The following is an 18,132-nucleotide window of genomic DNA, read 5'->3' as shown; positions in this document are numbered from 1 at the left end:
AAAGATTTATGATGTTTGTTTTGAAAAAATAAAAACAAAGGTCCAACAAACCATCATTATTTTGTTTTGATTTTGAAGGGTGAAGTAACAGTTGCAGGAACAGATTTAAGGGCAGGAAACATGTGCAATTGTACATGGCCAATCAATTTATTGACACGGTGCATGAGACAGTGAAATGCACGTCTGACAATAGTGACATCAAGTACATTATTATAATGTTTTAAAGGTGAAAGTGAAAGTGGCGCCTTAAATATGTTCTAGACATAATAATAATTTAAATATGTCCTAGGTAAACAGACAGTATGAAAGAATCGATTCTAATGATTTCAGAATGTTTGCGAAAATTGACACAAAGAAGGGTCAGTTTTTGGAACAGACCAAAGCAGCCCGAGCTGAAAGAGCACAGGAAAAGGTGAAAGAAAAGGCTGCACTGAAGATACAGGTAACAGCATAATTAGCTATTATTACTTTTGGTGAAAGCACAATATATATTTATAACCTTACTTATAAATCAATGGCTGACAACTCGTAATTGGGAAAAATCACTCTTGCTTGACATAATGATAATGGCATAAGAAGATATACATAAACATTGCATCATAATATATAAAGAAGTTGTTGTCCATTACGTATTACAGTTTTCTTATTATTCATCAGCATCTAAAATGCTAGTCAAACAGAAGTTGTATTTGTGTGTAATGAGATTTTGTGTGTTCTATATATGTGTGGTTTGGTAACATTCTAGTACAGTGATATGTTTTCTGTAGAGGTCAATGTATTTTCCATTGAGCATGTTTCAAAAGTTCATTGTGGATGTTGTGTACTTGTCTCAAAGAATATATGATTTTTAATGGAAACAAGCAACTACTTTATGTTGTAAAGTAGCAGCAGTGAGATGGGAATTTAAGAACCTGAATCAAAATGGCTAAAGTGATCACATATATTTCTTTGGGGAAAATGCCTGCATGTGTATTATGATGCATATGAAGTACAATAGGGAAACCATGTAATAACCCATCCAGGATAATCTCCAGGGTTTAAGTCCCAATAAATCTTCACTATACCCTGGATGCATCTACGGCTTGGCTCGATAATTTTATTACCTCCTTTAGCTGGCTCTGCATTGTCACTGTGGCCAATCAGCTAAGTCGTCTTTATAACCGAGCTGGGCATTGTCAACACAAATAGCAATGTAGCTGCCAAGGTTTGTTCATGGAAATCATACAGACAAATTAACAAACTCAAATCTTTAAAAACATATGTGCAAGAACTCCTTCTACTGCTTTCAGAGTACCTCTGCATCATTTGTGCTACCAAGTTTTAGTGGTTAGATAATTTATAAAGTGAAAATGAGTTGTAACTGGTACGCTTAACCTCCAGCATAGGCACCAAACTGAATGAAATGTCAACCATGGGAGGTAGTAAAATCATCGAACTGTAGATGCATTCGGGGTATGTATACCCTAGAGATTTCAAGGATGGTAATGACAATGATAAAGTAACAATGAATTTTCTACATTGCTTTATAACAGGGCAGGGTTGATTTAGTGCTTTGTTACTTGCACTGGTGCAACCCAATATTACACAGTGGAACCTACTTATCAGTTTAGTGCAAGTACATTTTTGAGAAATAAATCAGCAATAAATCTATCATTATAAGCATAGGGATATCAGCTAATTTATCTTCTAAACTTTGAATGGCTGTGGCACTGATTGATTGAAACATTGCTGTTTATAAGCTTGTTTTATGCTGTGAGAGCTCTTGTAAATGGCTACATCTTGGCTAGTAGTACAGTATGGTTCAAAATTATTGAGAATAGCTAAAGCATTTCATATTATTAAACGAGAACAAATCAGATAAAATTGAATGTATTGTGAAAGTGAACTGACCTTTTCATGTTGTGTAGGTAACAATTTAATATTTTATCAAGTCTCCTTGAGCTTCACGGCACAGTCTAAGACGGGTAGGCATACTTCCTATCAGAGAGGTTAGTGTCTCGTGAGTTATGCTGTCCCAGTATCGGACCACTTCTCTCTTCATGTCTTCAATTTTTGTCAACCCCTTTTGATTCACACATTCCTTCATCATCCCCCAAATGTTCTCAATGGGATTTAAGTCAGGACTATATGCAGGAAATGGTAATGCAGTCACATTTTTCTCCTGAAACCACTGCTTGGCATGTTTTGCGGTGTGTTTAGGATCATTATCTTGCTGCAAAATCCAGTCATTTCCATAAAACACATGTGCACTTGGAAGGAGAAAATTATCTAATATGTTAGTGTAGCGTTGACTTGTCAGATTTCCCTCAAACACAAACAGCGGGGTCGTTCCTAATAAGGATATCCCTCCCCATACATGAAACTTTGGGCTGTATTTAGGTCGTCGATACAACGGTGCTGACGCAGACTTTGTCCATATTTTCACATTATTGGGATATACCCATATTGAGCTTTCATCAGTAAAAATCACATTTTCCCAGTCAAAGTTTTCATGTGCCAAACACCACTCAACACGCCTGTCTTTATGTTCTTGTTTCATGAGAGGAGAAGGAATTCCAGTCTTTTTCTCCCATCCAAGATCAATCAAATTTCTTCTAACTGTAGATTTTGATACAACTGTTGATCCCCTTTCTATCATTTCATACCTGATGTTGGAGATGCTTTCCCTTTGCTATTTAGACGCTAAAATTCCCAGCCGGACACGATCTGAGAAGTCCAATTTTCTGGGTCTCCCTGCTCCTTTCTGGTGCCCAAAATCCTTTCCCTCTTTAAAATTCTTCCTAATCCTATACACAGTAGAGAGAGGAAGTCCTGTTCTCTCTGCCAATGTATTTACATCATCAATTCCTTGATTACACAACTCAAAAATCAACCTTCTTTTATCTTCAGCAGACATTGTTGACAGTGCTGAGGAAAATGACGTCTGCTACAAATTCAGGGGAGGTAACTCTAATTGTACTATACTCAGTAGGCCAAGATGAGTTACCTCCCTTATACCATTACTTAGTTTTAAGTATCAGTGAATCAGTTGAGGTGTTAGGATAGCTCAAAGTAAGAAGAAAAATTCTCAATAATTATGAACCAGACTATAGTAACTACGTGATGAAAATATGTTTATGTGCACTGACACCTCTGACATTTTAACACTACGTTGCAAATGGAGTTTGGTTGGTAAAACTAGGTTGTTATCTTAGGTTGCACCTAGTGTAAGTAGGTTAATGACTCTTAAATCACCTCCTGCAGGGAAAATGATCACTTAGGTAATACTTATCCCACCACTCTCTATACAGCTCAACAATCATGTATATGTTATGTGCCATGTATAACATGAATAGCATTACAGATACATGTGCTGCCAGACCACAGGGCTGATTAGATGTAATACTTACAAGCCTTGACCAAAACTTACCAGCCCACAAAAAAGTAGTTACTTACTAAGTATAATTAAATCAAAACTTGTTAAATATTGACAAAAACTAATGCCAGTCCAAGAAAAGAATCAATTATTTGTTTCACTCAAATTTGTCAGTGAATTAAAAGTGACATGGTGTGCTTTTAGCTGTGATTCAGTGTTCGACATGAGTCGAATCTCCACACAGACATTTAACAAATATGTTTTATGTATTTCAGGCTGTTGCCAGAGGATTCCTTTGCAGGCAGAGGTTTAAGAAGGAAATCAGGTTTGTTGTGATCATTTGACTTGCTGAATTCTGGTTGACTTGATGCACTCTCTTGAACATTAGATTGCCTCTTTGGTGCAGTGATTAGAGAGGCTGTTTGGAGATTGGAAGGTCGTTGGTTTAATCCCAGGACACGTCATACCATATGATATTTGAATATGGTACAATAGTTGGTTTTTGCCTGGTCCTTGGCATTAATGGGTGCAGCAACAACTGGTTGGCTCCGAGTCTGCATAATGTGTCTGAGGTGGTATTCATGCTTAACTGTTTCATTGTATCTCAGTGAGCTAGCACAATAAAACCAGCTGAAGTCTGGGCTCGCACAAACAGCCACACATACACACAAATACATGTTGCCATGAGAAAAGTAATCTTAAGTGTGACATTAAAGCACATTTCATGTCACCTCTCCTCATCTCTTGAGGTTGTTAAGGAGCAAGAAATTTGGGGGTTTTAACAGTTGTTTCAGTATATATCCAACTGCCCAAAGTGACAAGTAGTGAGAGGGATCATGTTGACATGGTAAATGTACTTTCATATGGGCTACTTGTTTCATATCTCAGACAGTTAAGAATAATCTGTTTGTCCTGAACCGTCATCTTGTTGACAGTGTCAGGATATGTACTGAAGAATTACAAATATTAGACCTGCTAAGATCTGTGGTGGAATAGGTCTTCAGAAACCCATGCTTGCCACAAAAGGCTACTCTGATTTTCATATGAAGTGACTAACAGGATCTGGTGGTCTGGCTCACTGACTTGGTGGACACGTGTCATTAGTTCCCAGTTGCGCTGATTGATGCTCATGCTGCTGATCACTGGATTGTCTTGTCTAGAGCAGATTGTTTACAGACCACTGCCACACAGCTGGAATACTACTGAGTGCAAACTGACTCACTCACTCATTACAAATACCATTCCCAAAGTAATTTGTTACCATGGTTTCAGCCAAAATGTGGACAAGATTCTCCAGATACCAGGTGACAAAGAAGAGGACTACAAACCAACACTCTTGCCAGGTAACATAATCATCCCAGACCTCTGTCCATATACATATATACTCAACCTCATGACTTCCATGGTATGACTGCTCCAGTCTACTCCTGTATGCAGTATGAATCCCTACTACTTCCTCATGTGTTAAACAATACAAGGTGGAATATGTATGTTATATATACAGCAAGTCAACATGATCACTACAAAGCAGCCAAAGAAATTTTTGCACAACATGAACACTGTGCAACCAGTCTAAGTAAACTTAGGCTCAGTATTATGCATTACGCTGTTATACTGAGTCAAACAAACCCTTCTAGAAGGTCACATCAGGTAACTTTTTGAATTGACCAATCAGAACACAGCTTATCAAAAGTTAACATTCACACATGTTAACCTGAACTTTTACTTTGAAAACGTTTGTACTTGAATGATTTCGAATGCTGTTTTCTTTAAAATCGCTTCCAAATGATACACATACAGTACATCATTATTCACAGCAGTGAGTAAACAGTTGCTGAAAATAGTGTTTCGTCAGTATTTCCGGATATCTTTTGCGGAAATATAAGATAACAGTAGCCAAGTCATTAGCAAACCCTGAGTGTATATACCGCAGGTCAAATATCTTGTTTTATGCAGATTTTCGATTGTTGAGAGATCAATGTCAGTGATCAGGAAAATTCCAAAACTGTTTTTAAGTTGCACCAAACACTAAATAGCTGCTGTTGCCTCATAACTTAGATCTGTTTGGCCATTTTGTGTTTGATTGGACGGTTATAGGTAGCTGAAGGGTTTGCCTAGGTTTACCTAGACTGACTGTGCAACATGTATACAACATGTACATACATGTTATGTGTACAATATGCATTGAAAATATGGATCTTATTTGTATGGGAAACTGCATTTACAATATGTAGGGTAGATCAGGCAAAATGTTACTATACATTAATTGAAGGAGTTATGTAATGTGAAGAGTCCCTTGGGAGGAGAAAGCAGCCTGGGGAATATGTTACTGATATGTAGCAGTTATTTCCATAAGAAGTTTGAAATGTTGTAGTTGCTCCAAGTCTTGAATGTCTCCATGACAACTGGTGGTGACTTGTGTGTCCACAGCCCTAGAAGTGTTCCAGACCATCAAGAAATATTTATTTATTACGAATGACCAGGATGCAGTCAGGTTTGAGTATCTCTGCCGCTATCTCCTCATCTCCGTGGACTCTGACAATCTCAGGGTAATTGTATAAGATGATACTTTAAGACAAGGAGCCAGTGAGTGTGTTTAGTTGTTACGCCACTTGTAGCAGTATTTCAGCAATGTCATGGCAGTGGACATTAGAAATGGGATTCACACATTGTACCCATGTGGGGAATCCGACCTGGATCTTCAGATGATGAAAAGATTACCTAATTTAGGCTATCACAGTGACCCCATAAGGCCATTCTCGTGGTAGTTACATGTATCTAATTTGAACCCATAAGAGACTGCTAGAAGCTTTTGGTTCAGCATAAGAGAAGCCTGTCAAATGGTTCGGCGTCAAAGCTGTGTACAGGTGTGTACATGATACAGGTTGACCAATACTGGGTAATATCTTATTGTGACACAAACTGTGTAGTCCTAAGTGTTTGCAGTAAATTTCCTAGTTCGTCATCAGGGCCTGCTGCTGCCTTCAGGCTTTAAAATCTGCAGGTCATGAATGAAATCTGCATGCTCATTTTGTGAAAGTCAAACCAGTAAAAACAAAGTAGACAACACTGTACAGGTTCACAGTTTCTACACAGTTAGTCAGCAAAGAGTTTTTGCTTTTTAATAAATTTTGTGCTATTAAATACTTACTTTTCTGTTATTTTGTTTATCATTTCAGACATCATATGTTTCGGTTGCCATGACTAAAAAGCATGTGTTACCATGGATACAGCAACTGAAAGACATTCTGTGGAGAAGTTCTACCATGCTTGGGTGTTTAAAAGTGAGTGCTAACTATATCTTCCTTGATGATCGCTTTTTATCCACTCAGAGAAGTTGAATGTACCAATCACAATTCACTTTCACTTCTTAAGTAATCTAACCGATTAAACTTGGCAACACAAATGATGCAAAGGTACTCTGAAAGAGGTAGAAAGAGTTCTTGCATATATTTTTTTTTAATTTTCAGACCTGTCAGTTTGTATTGTATAATTTCCCCCAAAATTTGAGTCACACTGCAAATAAGCCTTTGCAGCTACAACCACTATCTATGTTGACACTGGCAAGCTGGGATGTAACAGTGGTCTTGCTGATTGGCTGCTGTGAGAATGCGTAGCCAGCTAAGGGAGATAATAAAATTATTGAGCTGTGACGTAGATGCATGACGTGGAGATTTATCAAAATGTATACCCTGGATATTATCGAATATGGAACTATTTATGCATTATCGTACTGTATTTTGAGTGAACCAATACCTTAATACATCCCAGAAGAATGAACATGCTGAAGAACAACGGCCTTCACTGTTACATAAGGGGCAGTGGGCACATGCCACACTGAAGACCCAGGTTCGATTCCCCACATGGGTACTATGTGTGAAGCCCATTTCTGGTATCCCTTGCTGTGATATTGCTTGTATATTGCTAAAACTAAATGGAATAAAACTCACTCACTCATTCACTCACTCCTGTGTGGAGTTGGCCAGTATCTTTACATCTATAATGGACAGGGAGGCAGTCATGGTGTCCATCACCAGTAGTAGAAGTAGTTCCATGGCATTTCGTTAATTAACCAAGCAATTGTTTTAATTCATGTTTTCTTACGTAAAATTCAAATTAAGCTCCACTCTACTGAATCCACTTCAATGTTTTTTATGTTTATGGAGTAATTAATATGAAAACTAGTGTGCACACTTTGCAGTGATCTGCTCAAGATATTTTAGTCAGTTTTGAAACAGCACACTTTCTTGTTCACAGCCTGAGAGCCACAACGACATGAAGGTGATCACCGTGTATCTCCGTCTCCTCATCACGTTCACCAGCCCTGCATCCTGGAAAATACTCAAAGGAAAAACTGGTCAGATTTAACAGTGTTTCAGATTCAACATAACGAATGTACCTCTCTGAAGTACCTCATAAATATTACTGCAACCCAGGTGTTGAGATGATTTTTTTTATTTTTGATTAAACATATTATATTCATTGAAGAAAAGGATTGGTTAATATATCTTTAAATCATGTTGCTCATTGCCTGGTTACCATGGTAACACGAAACCTGCATGCACCTAGTCACCATGTGTAGTGTTCACTTTAAATGAATGTATTTTATCAGTTCATTACAACTAGCATTATTAGTGTTATTGTCATGTTTGTTGGAGGTTTTTTGTATCTAACATGTTTAAATTTTTAATATGATATAATAAAGATGAGGTCGTATTATATCTCTGCGGAAAATCTGATGTTAAGCAAAAGTATTTAGAAAGCTTACTAATAACTAGTTTTGTTTCATTAATATGTATGCATTGTGAGTAGATTCAGTGAGATTGCATGTCATTGCATCCCTCTTTCTCCACACGACACACAACACATACCCGAAAAAACACTTATGAGAGATGCTCATATGACACATGTGACACATATGACATACACATATAACACAAGCAACACATGTTATGACACACGACATTCCTATGACACATGCGACGTAACATACATGACACACGACTCATGATACATATGACACAACACATTAGACACACACACATGACATGCACATAACACATATTTCTCTCGCACACATGCGCCTGTGTACACATGCATGCACACAAAGAGTAACCTCCTTGGATACTTAAAATGATGCAGACCGGCAGTTGTAAAGTGTGTTGTACACTCTGTATGAACGTTCTGTGACCCTACTGTACAGTGTTACGTGAGCTGTGCTCTGTATGAATGCTCTGTGACCATACAGTTCAGTGTTAAGTGAGCTTTACTCTCTGTATGAATGTTCTGTTCAGTGTTATGTGAGCTGTACTGTCTGTATGAATGTTCTGTTCAGTGTTATGTGAGCTGTACTGTCTGTATGAATGTTCTGTTCAGTGTTAAGTGAACTTTACTCTCAATATGAATGTTCTGTTCAGTGTTAAGTGAGCTTTAGTCTCTGTATGAACATTCTGTTCAGTGTTACGTGAGCTTTACTCTCTGTATGAATGTTCTGTTCGGTGTTAAATGATCTGTACTCTCTGTATGAATGTCCTGTGGCCCCAGTGCCAGTTTTTTAGTGATCCTACTTTGCTGTGTCTACAGGAGAGGCTTTGACTCCCGGCATGTCCCAGCTCTGTAATAACGTAATGGGTCACCTCAACAGTAAAGGCATCTACAAGATACTTCAGGTAAATCGTCTCATCTCAGAATGCTACATCTTCGGTTGTAAATTAAATTTAGAGGTATTGCAGTTTCATTATGTACCTCTGATTTTCAAACACAGTATCTTTATCTTGGACTCCTATACCAAAGTAACCATTTCTTGTATCAGATATCATGTCATACTAAGTGCCTGGTTTGGAATTAGTAAATAACCACACCTGTTTGGGATTTGGAGTTCATAGCTTTGCCCAGCAGGTCATACATGTCAGACTTAATCAGGTGGTCAGATGCAGTGACTGCCCTCCCTTTATGAATTGTCACCTTGTTTGGATATATATGTTATGAAGTGCTCATCTCTCTGAAAAGTGTACATGGTACGTGATAGTGATGTTCCGATTAACTGAAATAATTGAAGATTGGTCGCAGTGACCAAACAACCAAGTAATTGAAAACATTTTCTCATAATTGAACACAAACTATTTTGGAGCAGTGTTAGTGTTTGAAATGCTTGACGATGGAGCATTTCTTAGAAACTGTCAGGGTCTGAAAATGTGTTTATTTCTTAAAAGTTTCACTTCACTAACTGAAAAGTCATGACTGAATATTTCTGGACGACTCCAGGAGGTTTATTTTCATGATATATTAGTCATCACTTTAAACAAATTGCATCATGTTATACAACCATGCCCCACTTGCACAATGTGATCTTAGTGCTACGACTATCTTAAGCCTATGTTGGAGAATGGGAGTTACAATCACTGTAGCGCTAAGATCGCTGTGTGCAAGTGAGCCCTGGATTGGAAAATCTGATAAATGATGCTAGCCAATTTTTTTCGATGATTGTTAGTTGGCAATGAAGTAATTATCAATTGTTAGATTTCAGCCAACTCCCAACACTTTTATGTGAAATGTCAAATCATCTGTTTTCACACATTTCCTTGTTTACAGGGGCTGCTGACACGTGGTCTGGCTCGACCTAAGCCTGTCTTCACTAGAGCTACACTGACGGCAATAATTACCCTGGCGTTAAGGTAATACAACAGTACATGCTCAGTATTGTACAGGTCTTAACATTTGTTCTTTGATTGATGTCAAACATGATTAGCCATGTGCTCTACTTATACTGGATGTCCATGTCATTTGGTAGAGAGGATCGTGTAGACTGACAGTGTTGTGTGTGTAGTGATTGTCAAAGGCTGATTTTAATACAGGGAATAGAACTTGAAATACCAATAGCTGACTCTGATGTGTTTGTTTGATAATCAAGGTAATTGGCTTGGTACCTCTTCTGGATATCAGGTTTGACTTGTAATGGACATGGATACAATGTTTGACTTGTAGTGGACATTGATACAATGCTTGACATGCTGTGGCCATTGATACAGTGCTTGACTTGTTTTGGACATTGATATAATGCTTGACTTGTAGTGGACATTGATACAATGCTAGACTTGTTGTGGATATTGATACAATTCTTGACTTGTTTTGGACATTGATATAATGCTTGACTTGTAGTGGACATTGATACAATGCTAGACTTGTTGTGGATATTGATACATTCTTGACTTGTAGTGGACATTGATACAATGCTAGACTTGTTTTGGACATTGATACAATGCTTGACTTGTAGTGGACATTGATACAATGCTTGACTTGTTTTGGACATTGATACATGCTTGACTTGTAGTGGACATTGAAACAATGCTTGACTTGTTTTGGACATTGATACAATGCTAGACTTATTTTGGACATTGATACAACGCTTGACTTGTAGTGAACATTGATTCAATGCTTGACTTGTAGTGAACATTGATTCAATGCTTGACTTGTTTTGGACATTGATACAATGCTAGACTTGTAGTGGACATTGATACAATGCTTGACTTGTAATGGACATTGATACAATGCTAGACTTGTTTTGGATATTGATACATGCTTGACTTGTAGTGGACATTGATACAATGCTAGACTTGTTTTGGACATTGATACAATGCTTGACTTGTAGTGGACATTGATATAATGCTTGACTTGTAGTGGACATTGATACATGCTTGACTTGTTTTGGACATTGATACAATGCTAGACTTGTTTTGGACATCGATACAATGCTTGACTTGTAGTGGACATTGATATAATGCTAGACTTGTAGTGAACATTGATTCAATGCTTGACTTGTTTTGGACATTGATACAATGCTAGACTTGTTTTGGATATTGATACATGCTTGACTTGTAGTGGACATTGATACAATGCTAGACTTGTTTTGGACATTGATACAATGCTTGACTTGTAGTGGACATTGATACAATGCTAGACTTGTTTTGGATATTGATACATGCTTGACTTGTAGTGGACATTGATACAATGCTAGACTTGTTTTGGACATTGATACAATGCTTGACTTGTAGTGGACATTGATACAATGCTAGACTTGTAGTGGACATTGATACATGCTTGACTTGTAGTGGACATTGATACAATGCTAGACTTGTTTTGGACATTGATACAATGCTTGACTTGTAATGGACATTGATACAATGCTGGACTTGTTTTGGACATTGATACAATGCTTGACTTGTAGTGGACATTGATACAATGCTAGACTTGTAGTGAACATTGATTCAATGCTTGACTTGTTTTGGACATTGATACAATGCTAGACTTGTTTTGGACATTGATACAATGCTTGACTTGTAGTGGACATTGATACAATGCTAGACTTGTAGTGGACATTGATACATGCTTGACTTGTAGTGGACATTGATACAATGCTAGACTTGTTTTGGACATTGATACAATGCTTGACTTGTAGTGGACATTGATACATTGCTAGACTTGTAGTGGACATTGATACATGCTTGACTTGTAGTGGACATTGATACAATGCTTGACTTGTTTTGGACATTGATACAATACTTGACTTGTAGTGGATATTGATATGGTGTTTCACTGTTGACAGTTGATATCTGTAGGATAACTGACTAGCAGTGGTTGACATTGATATCATGTTTGATAACCAATCATTGATAATGATACTACACTTGACTATCGGTAGCTGAGCTGGATACTATACTTGAATACCATTTGTTGACACTGACTATGCTTGTCTGTTCTTTATAAGCAGATAGATCCATAGATGCATCAGACATAACTCTGTGAAGCAGTCTGCATCCCAGGTTAATTGTCAACCATTTGTTGTTAGTCAGAACATATTTATGGGTACACATCTGTACCTAACCCCAACACAAACCAAAAAGAAAGTACATGTACTTACAAAGATATCCAGTATTCTGTAGTCTTACCCACATCTGTATCACTAAGCTCTGTTTCCCCAATAATGTACTGATGGCTGATGTGGCTCAATTCCTGACATGTATTGACAGAAAACTGGGAATACTCTAGGAGGTGATGGGAGGTTAAGATACTGTAGTTAAGTTGCTGTGATTAATGTTGAATCTTCTCATGTGTGTGCTACAGACCACTGGTGTCCGCCAACTTCTCCGACAACCTGTTGACAGTCTTTCTGCTGCACATCCTGTCTGTCCCAGCCATCATATACCACATCTCCCACACAGCCCACGAGGTGAGGACACTAGGGGTTGTAGCGTGGACACTAGTTGTTCACAATAAGGGTGGAGTTAAGACACTGAGTGTCACATATTTGCACATATTCTTATCTGGTCACAGTAAGGGTGAATTATGACACCAGGTGACAAAACATGTTTGCATTTATATACTAGCTGGTCATATCAGGATGAAATTACAACTAATTAAAAGCCTAAAGAGCCTTTGACATGGTTGTAAAGCCAATCATCAGGCATTTGTACTGTGAAATTGTGTGTGATGAAGAAGCAGTCTCATTTACTTTAGGATATGTTCGTTCTGACATTTTATGGATCAAATACAGTATGTAGGTGTAACATTTAAACCTAGAAACTGCTGTAGATCTTGTTTGTTTAATGAAGTTTGACAGATATACTGTTATAGTTTGGATCATGGATTTGTTAAACTTTAACTTAAACAAAACGAAAGTTAAATAATACTGAATCAATAAGGTTTTAAGCCCACAACAGACTAACACCATCCATGATAAAACACTAATTCATATAGGTATTCAACATGTGTAAGTATGTAAGTTCCTCCTGATTTCAGTGCATGTCTTCACTTATCACACATCGGATCTTCAAGCGGTGCTTGGACCTGATGACCAATGAACAGAGTACTCGAATAATTTTCAACTCCTTGGAAGGAAACTATGCCCTCTGTCTCATGGGTGAGTGGCTGTAGATTAGAGTGATGTCCCTTTGATGCAAGCCCCTGTTTCATGGGTGTCTGTACATTAGAGGGATCTCGCTTTGTACGCCGGTCTCATGGGTGAGTGAATGACTGTACATAAGAGTGATCTCTCACTGATGCAAGCCCCTGCCTCATGGGTGAGTGACTGTAAATTAGAGTGATCTTCCTTGTATGCAGGCCCATGTTTCTTGGGTAAGTAGCTGTACATTATAGTGATCGCCCTTTGATACAGGCCCCTGTCTCTTGGGAGAGTAGATGTACCCTTAAGTGATCTCTCTTTGATGCAGCCCTCTGTATTATGTTGAAGCTGTACTTTAGAGTAATCTCCCTTTGATACAGCTATTATCAAGCCCATCTGAAGCATGTGACGCCCGTTGCATTCTCTTACATGAACTTTGAAATTTACCCTCTAACTCAGAATGTAGTAAAAATGCCAGTCAATGACTGATTAATTTAAAAACAGATAATATTAGTCTAGTGCCAAAAGATTTGAGATTTTTCGAAATTTTATGAAAAGTCTCAATAATTTTTCTTTTGTGTTCTGGGGCGGTGAGGTAGCCTAGTAGTTAAAGTGTTTGCTTGTCACGCTGAAGACTCAGGTTCAATTCCCCACATGGGTACAATGTGTCAAGCCTATTTACTGGTGTCCCCCGCCATGATATTGCTGGAATATTACTAAAAGCAGCATAAAACTAAACTCATTCACTCTTTTGCGGTCCAATTCTGTTTTGTTATAGCAATAAACGGTTATTGGTGTTTCAGCCAACCTGATCCACCTTGGATACACAGAGCTGGAGGTAAGGGAGCAGTCATGTTGATTATCCTCCTGAAGGAAATCCAGTATGAGTTGAGATCTGATAGTCCCACACAGATCCTGGTTGTAGTGGTGCAGCCACCCATACTTGTTGTAAGAGATGACTATATGGGTGATCTGATGTTTTGACTTATTTGTATTTGTCATAGTATCCGGACTACCTCTGTGGTGTAGAGGTAAGAGCATCTGCCTGGAGAGCGGAATATCGTGGGTTTGATCCCCAGCTATGTCACATCATATGATGTTAAAATATGGTACTTGTGAATCCCTGTCTGGCACTCGGTATTAATGGGTAAAACAAGGACTCGTCAGCTCTTAGTCAGTATAGTGTGTATAGTATATTGGTTATTCATGCTTTACTCTTTCATGGTATCTCAGTGAGCTAGTACTATAAAACCAGCTTAAGTCTGTGCTGGTACAAGCAGCCACACAGACAAACACACACATGCACGTCTTCCTTTAAGCAAAATATTCCTACGTATGATTTTAAACCACACCTCACGTCATAGAATCTCAAACACCACAAGGTTTGCTGGATGTCACCAGCAGTGACTGCCTGGACACGAACAAGCAACTGCACTGAGTCGTGTTTTCAGTGAGAAGTGACTGACTGGATCGGATGGTCAGACTGGCTTGCTTGGTATTCCATTTGCTTAGATTAGTGCTTAGTCAGTCACAGGATTGTCTGGTCCAGGCAGTGTTTATCAGTCTGGAATGTAGGTCAGTGTTGCATTAAGCAAAACTGGGGATGGTAGGGTAGCTGAATGGTTAAAGTGTTCGCTTATTACGCCAAAGTCCTTGGTTCCACTCCCCACATGCGTACAATGTTTGAAGGCCATTTCTATTGTCTCCTGCCATGATATCGCTGGAATATTGCTAAAAGTGGCGTAAAACTAACCTCAATCACTCAGTCAGAAAGCAGCGTACAAAATAAAATGAAGTTTGTTAAAAATTCTGAACTTGGTGTATGGGGAGTAACCGAGAACTGACATGTTTTTGTTTGTTATAGGGACTGGTGGAAAACACAATGAGCTTCATGGTAAGTGATAATGTTCCAAGAAAAGTTTTATTTTCACTGTGTATATACTGTGTATATGGACACATACAGATGGATATGATCTTGAAAAAGTGAACTGCTAAAAATTTTATCTTCTAAAATGGCATCTTGGATACGTTGTATCTCAAATGTAACATAGCAACCATACTTTTGCAGACAGTACAGTTATTGTGTTGACATGGTTTCAGATTGTTATGATCCGGCTACTCGAGAGCTGTAAGATGTATGTCCAAAACAAGAGATCGAATCTGACTCACTGGCACCCTGTTCTGGGCTGGTTTTCCCAGAACACAGACCAAAGGTGAGATCTGAAACAACAGTTCAGAGGGGAGAAATGTAATGTGATATATCTTGTTGTATACCCTGATTGTTCCTGGAGGACTTGTATTCTGCCAGCCTGCACAAGGTGAAAAGCCATAGATATATTGTATATACTCTGATGACATTTTATTCTGTAAGCCTGCACGAGGTGATACGCTATAGATATATTGGACATATATACCCTGATGGAATTGTTATATTCTGCCAGCCTTGTTAGGTTCATCCGGCATACATGAGGCAATGATCTGTAGACATATTGTATATACCCTGATGACGTTGTTGTATTCCACCAGCCTGCATGAGGCGATGCCGTATGTGGTGAAGCAGCTGCAGTTACTGTGGAGTGAGAGGATGATCCGTCTCTTGTTCTCCGTCCTACTGGAGTATGTGGAAACCACACAGAACAACTCCACGGTGCACTCTCCCAGCTCACCCACCAGAAGTAAGTCACCACAGACACTCTCTGAGCTCACACGCAATAAATCACCCCTGATGCTCTGTGAGCTTACTCACAAAAAGTAAGTCACTCACCCTGCTCCCCCACCCAGCTCACTTCTCCATATCACTCATCCTGCTCACCCACCCAGCCCATCTCAATTTCACTCACCCTATTTACCCACCCAGCTAACTTCTCCATATCACTCATCCTGCTCACCCACCCAGCCCATCTCAATTTCACTCACCCTATTTACCCACCCAGCTAACTTCTCCATATCACTCACCCTGCTCATCCACCCAGCCCACCTCCATTTCACTCACCCTATTCATCCACCAAGCTCTCTTCTCCATATCACCCACCCAGCTTGCTTCTCCATATCACTCACCCTATTCATCCACCCAGCTCGCTTCTCCATATCACCCACCCAGCTAGCTTCTCCATCCCTCACCCCTTTCACCCACCCAGCTCCCTTCTCCATATCACCCACCCTCCTCGCTTTTTCATATCACTCACCCTGTTCACCCACCCAGCACATTTCTCCACATCACGCACCCTGCTCACACACCCAGCTCCCTTCTCCATATAACCCACCCAGCTCACTTCTTCATATCACTCACCCTATTCTCCCACCCAGCGCAATTCTCCACATCACTCACCCTGCTCACACACCCAGGGCAATTCTCCATATCTCCCACCCAGCTCGCTTCTTCATATCACTCACCCTATTCACCCACCCAGCCCAATTCTCCACATCACTCACCCTGCTCACACGCCCAGCTCCCTTCTCCATATCACCCGCCCACCTCGTTTCTTCATATCACTCATCCTGTGCACTCACCCTGCTCACCCACCCAGTTCGCTTCTCTGTATCACTCACCTTATTCACCCACCCAGCTCGCTTCTCCATATCACCCACCCAGCTCGCTTTTCCACATCACCCACCCTGCTCACCCACCCAGTGCAATTCTCCACATCACTTACACTGCTCACTCACCCACTTCACTTCTCGTCCATATCACTCACCCTGCTCACACACCCAGCCAACTTCTCCACATCACTCACCCTGCTCATCCACCCAACTCACTTCTCCATATCACTGATTCTGCTCACCCACTGAGCTCACTTCTCCACATCACTCACTCTGCTCACCCACTCAGCTCTCTCCTCCAGTTTCTATGATAGTATCACCAAGTTCATCAACATGGCTCCCAAATCTATCTCATTCATCCATCCAGGCTGATATTGCTGTAGGTTGCTGACTGCAGTGTACAATATATTGGTGTTGGCAGATATCCTGAAGAAAGCACTGGTGAAGGCATCATCATCAAAGACTGTCAACCCCAAGATTAAACTGGACAGCTCTGTGGCCACGTCCACTTGCATGCCTTGTGCCTTGTATCGAACAGCCTTACAGACCCTCTCACAGCTCAGGTCCGACATTCTTGGAGGTATGACACCAGCCATCAGAAATATCTGGTCACAGGAAGGGACTATTGATTAGGGGCTATAGCTCAACACCAAACACTGGTCAGATGAAGTGACTGTGAGCAGGCTTCTTAAGATCAGATGCTTAAGCTCAGTGACTAGTCTGTTTGCATGACATCATGACCAGTGGGACTGCTGCTATAGTGTAGATCACTGGATTGTCTGATCCCAATTTGAGGGAACCCTTTTTGTAAAGTCTGAACCTCCCTATCACAAACATACTAAAGCTCAGGCTCATCATTTTTAATGAGTTACAAGATATTTCTTGTACGTTTGCATTTGTCTTACATTTGTAAAGGTCTGAGCTATAACGAGACCCTCTTGCCCATCCTGTGGCGCTTCCTGTCAGACTTGGGCCCAAGTTGTGGTTTGAAGACTTTCCTGGACCTGTTAGGCCAAGCGCCCAACTCTACCATCCACCCTGTGTTCAGTCTCCTCACTCTCTTCTGTGAAACATCCAGCCATCTCATCATGTAAGTAGCTCCATCCATTTTATCATGTAAGTACATCCAACCATCTCATCATGTAAGTACATCCAGCCATCTCACCCTGTAAGTACATCCAGCCATCTCATCATGTAAGTACATCCAGCCATCTCATCCTGTAAGTACATCCAGCCATCTCATCATGTAAGTACATCCAGCCATCTCACCCTGTAAGTACATCCAGCCATCTCATCCTGTAAGTACATCCAGCCATCTCATCATGTAAATACATCCAGC

General features: G+C 39.7%; 1 protein-coding gene across 1 annotated transcript in view; it reads left to right on the top strand.

Annotated features, from left to right (window-relative positions):
* The window catches only part of LOC137293230 (ubiquitin-protein ligase E3B-like), a 42,967-nt gene that overhangs the window by 616 nt on the left and 24,219 nt on the right, over positions 1–18,132 (top strand). Inside the window, exons 2-17 of the mRNA XM_067823894.1 lie at positions 331–442; positions 3,631–3,680; positions 4,628–4,698; positions 5,786–5,904; positions 6,535–6,639; positions 7,613–7,712; positions 8,939–9,024; positions 9,947–10,029; positions 12,476–12,581; positions 13,151–13,271; positions 14,057–14,091; positions 15,118–15,147; positions 15,354–15,466; positions 15,780–15,928; positions 17,215–17,373; positions 17,709–17,883. Of these exons, the coding sequence (XP_067679995.1) occupies positions 332–442; positions 3,631–3,680; positions 4,628–4,698; positions 5,786–5,904; positions 6,535–6,639; positions 7,613–7,712; positions 8,939–9,024; positions 9,947–10,029; positions 12,476–12,581; positions 13,151–13,271; positions 14,057–14,091; positions 15,118–15,147; positions 15,354–15,466; positions 15,780–15,928; positions 17,215–17,373; positions 17,709–17,883 (1,613 nt within the window). The 5' untranslated portion in view covers position 331. The remainder of the gene's footprint in view (positions 1–330; positions 443–3,630; positions 3,681–4,627; positions 4,699–5,785; positions 5,905–6,534; positions 6,640–7,612; positions 7,713–8,938; positions 9,025–9,946; positions 10,030–12,475; positions 12,582–13,150; positions 13,272–14,056; positions 14,092–15,117; positions 15,148–15,353; positions 15,467–15,779; positions 15,929–17,214; positions 17,374–17,708; positions 17,884–18,132) is intronic.

The sequence above is a fragment of the Haliotis asinina genome, chromosome 1 (genome assembly GCF_037392515.1).
Source record: "Haliotis asinina isolate JCU_RB_2024 chromosome 1, JCU_Hal_asi_v2, whole genome shotgun sequence".
Taxonomy (NCBI): Eukaryota; Metazoa; Mollusca; class Gastropoda; order Lepetellida; family Haliotidae; genus Haliotis; species Haliotis asinina.
The sequence above is the reverse complement of the archived record's forward strand: the minus strand, read 5'-3'. Positions and strand labels throughout refer to the sequence as shown.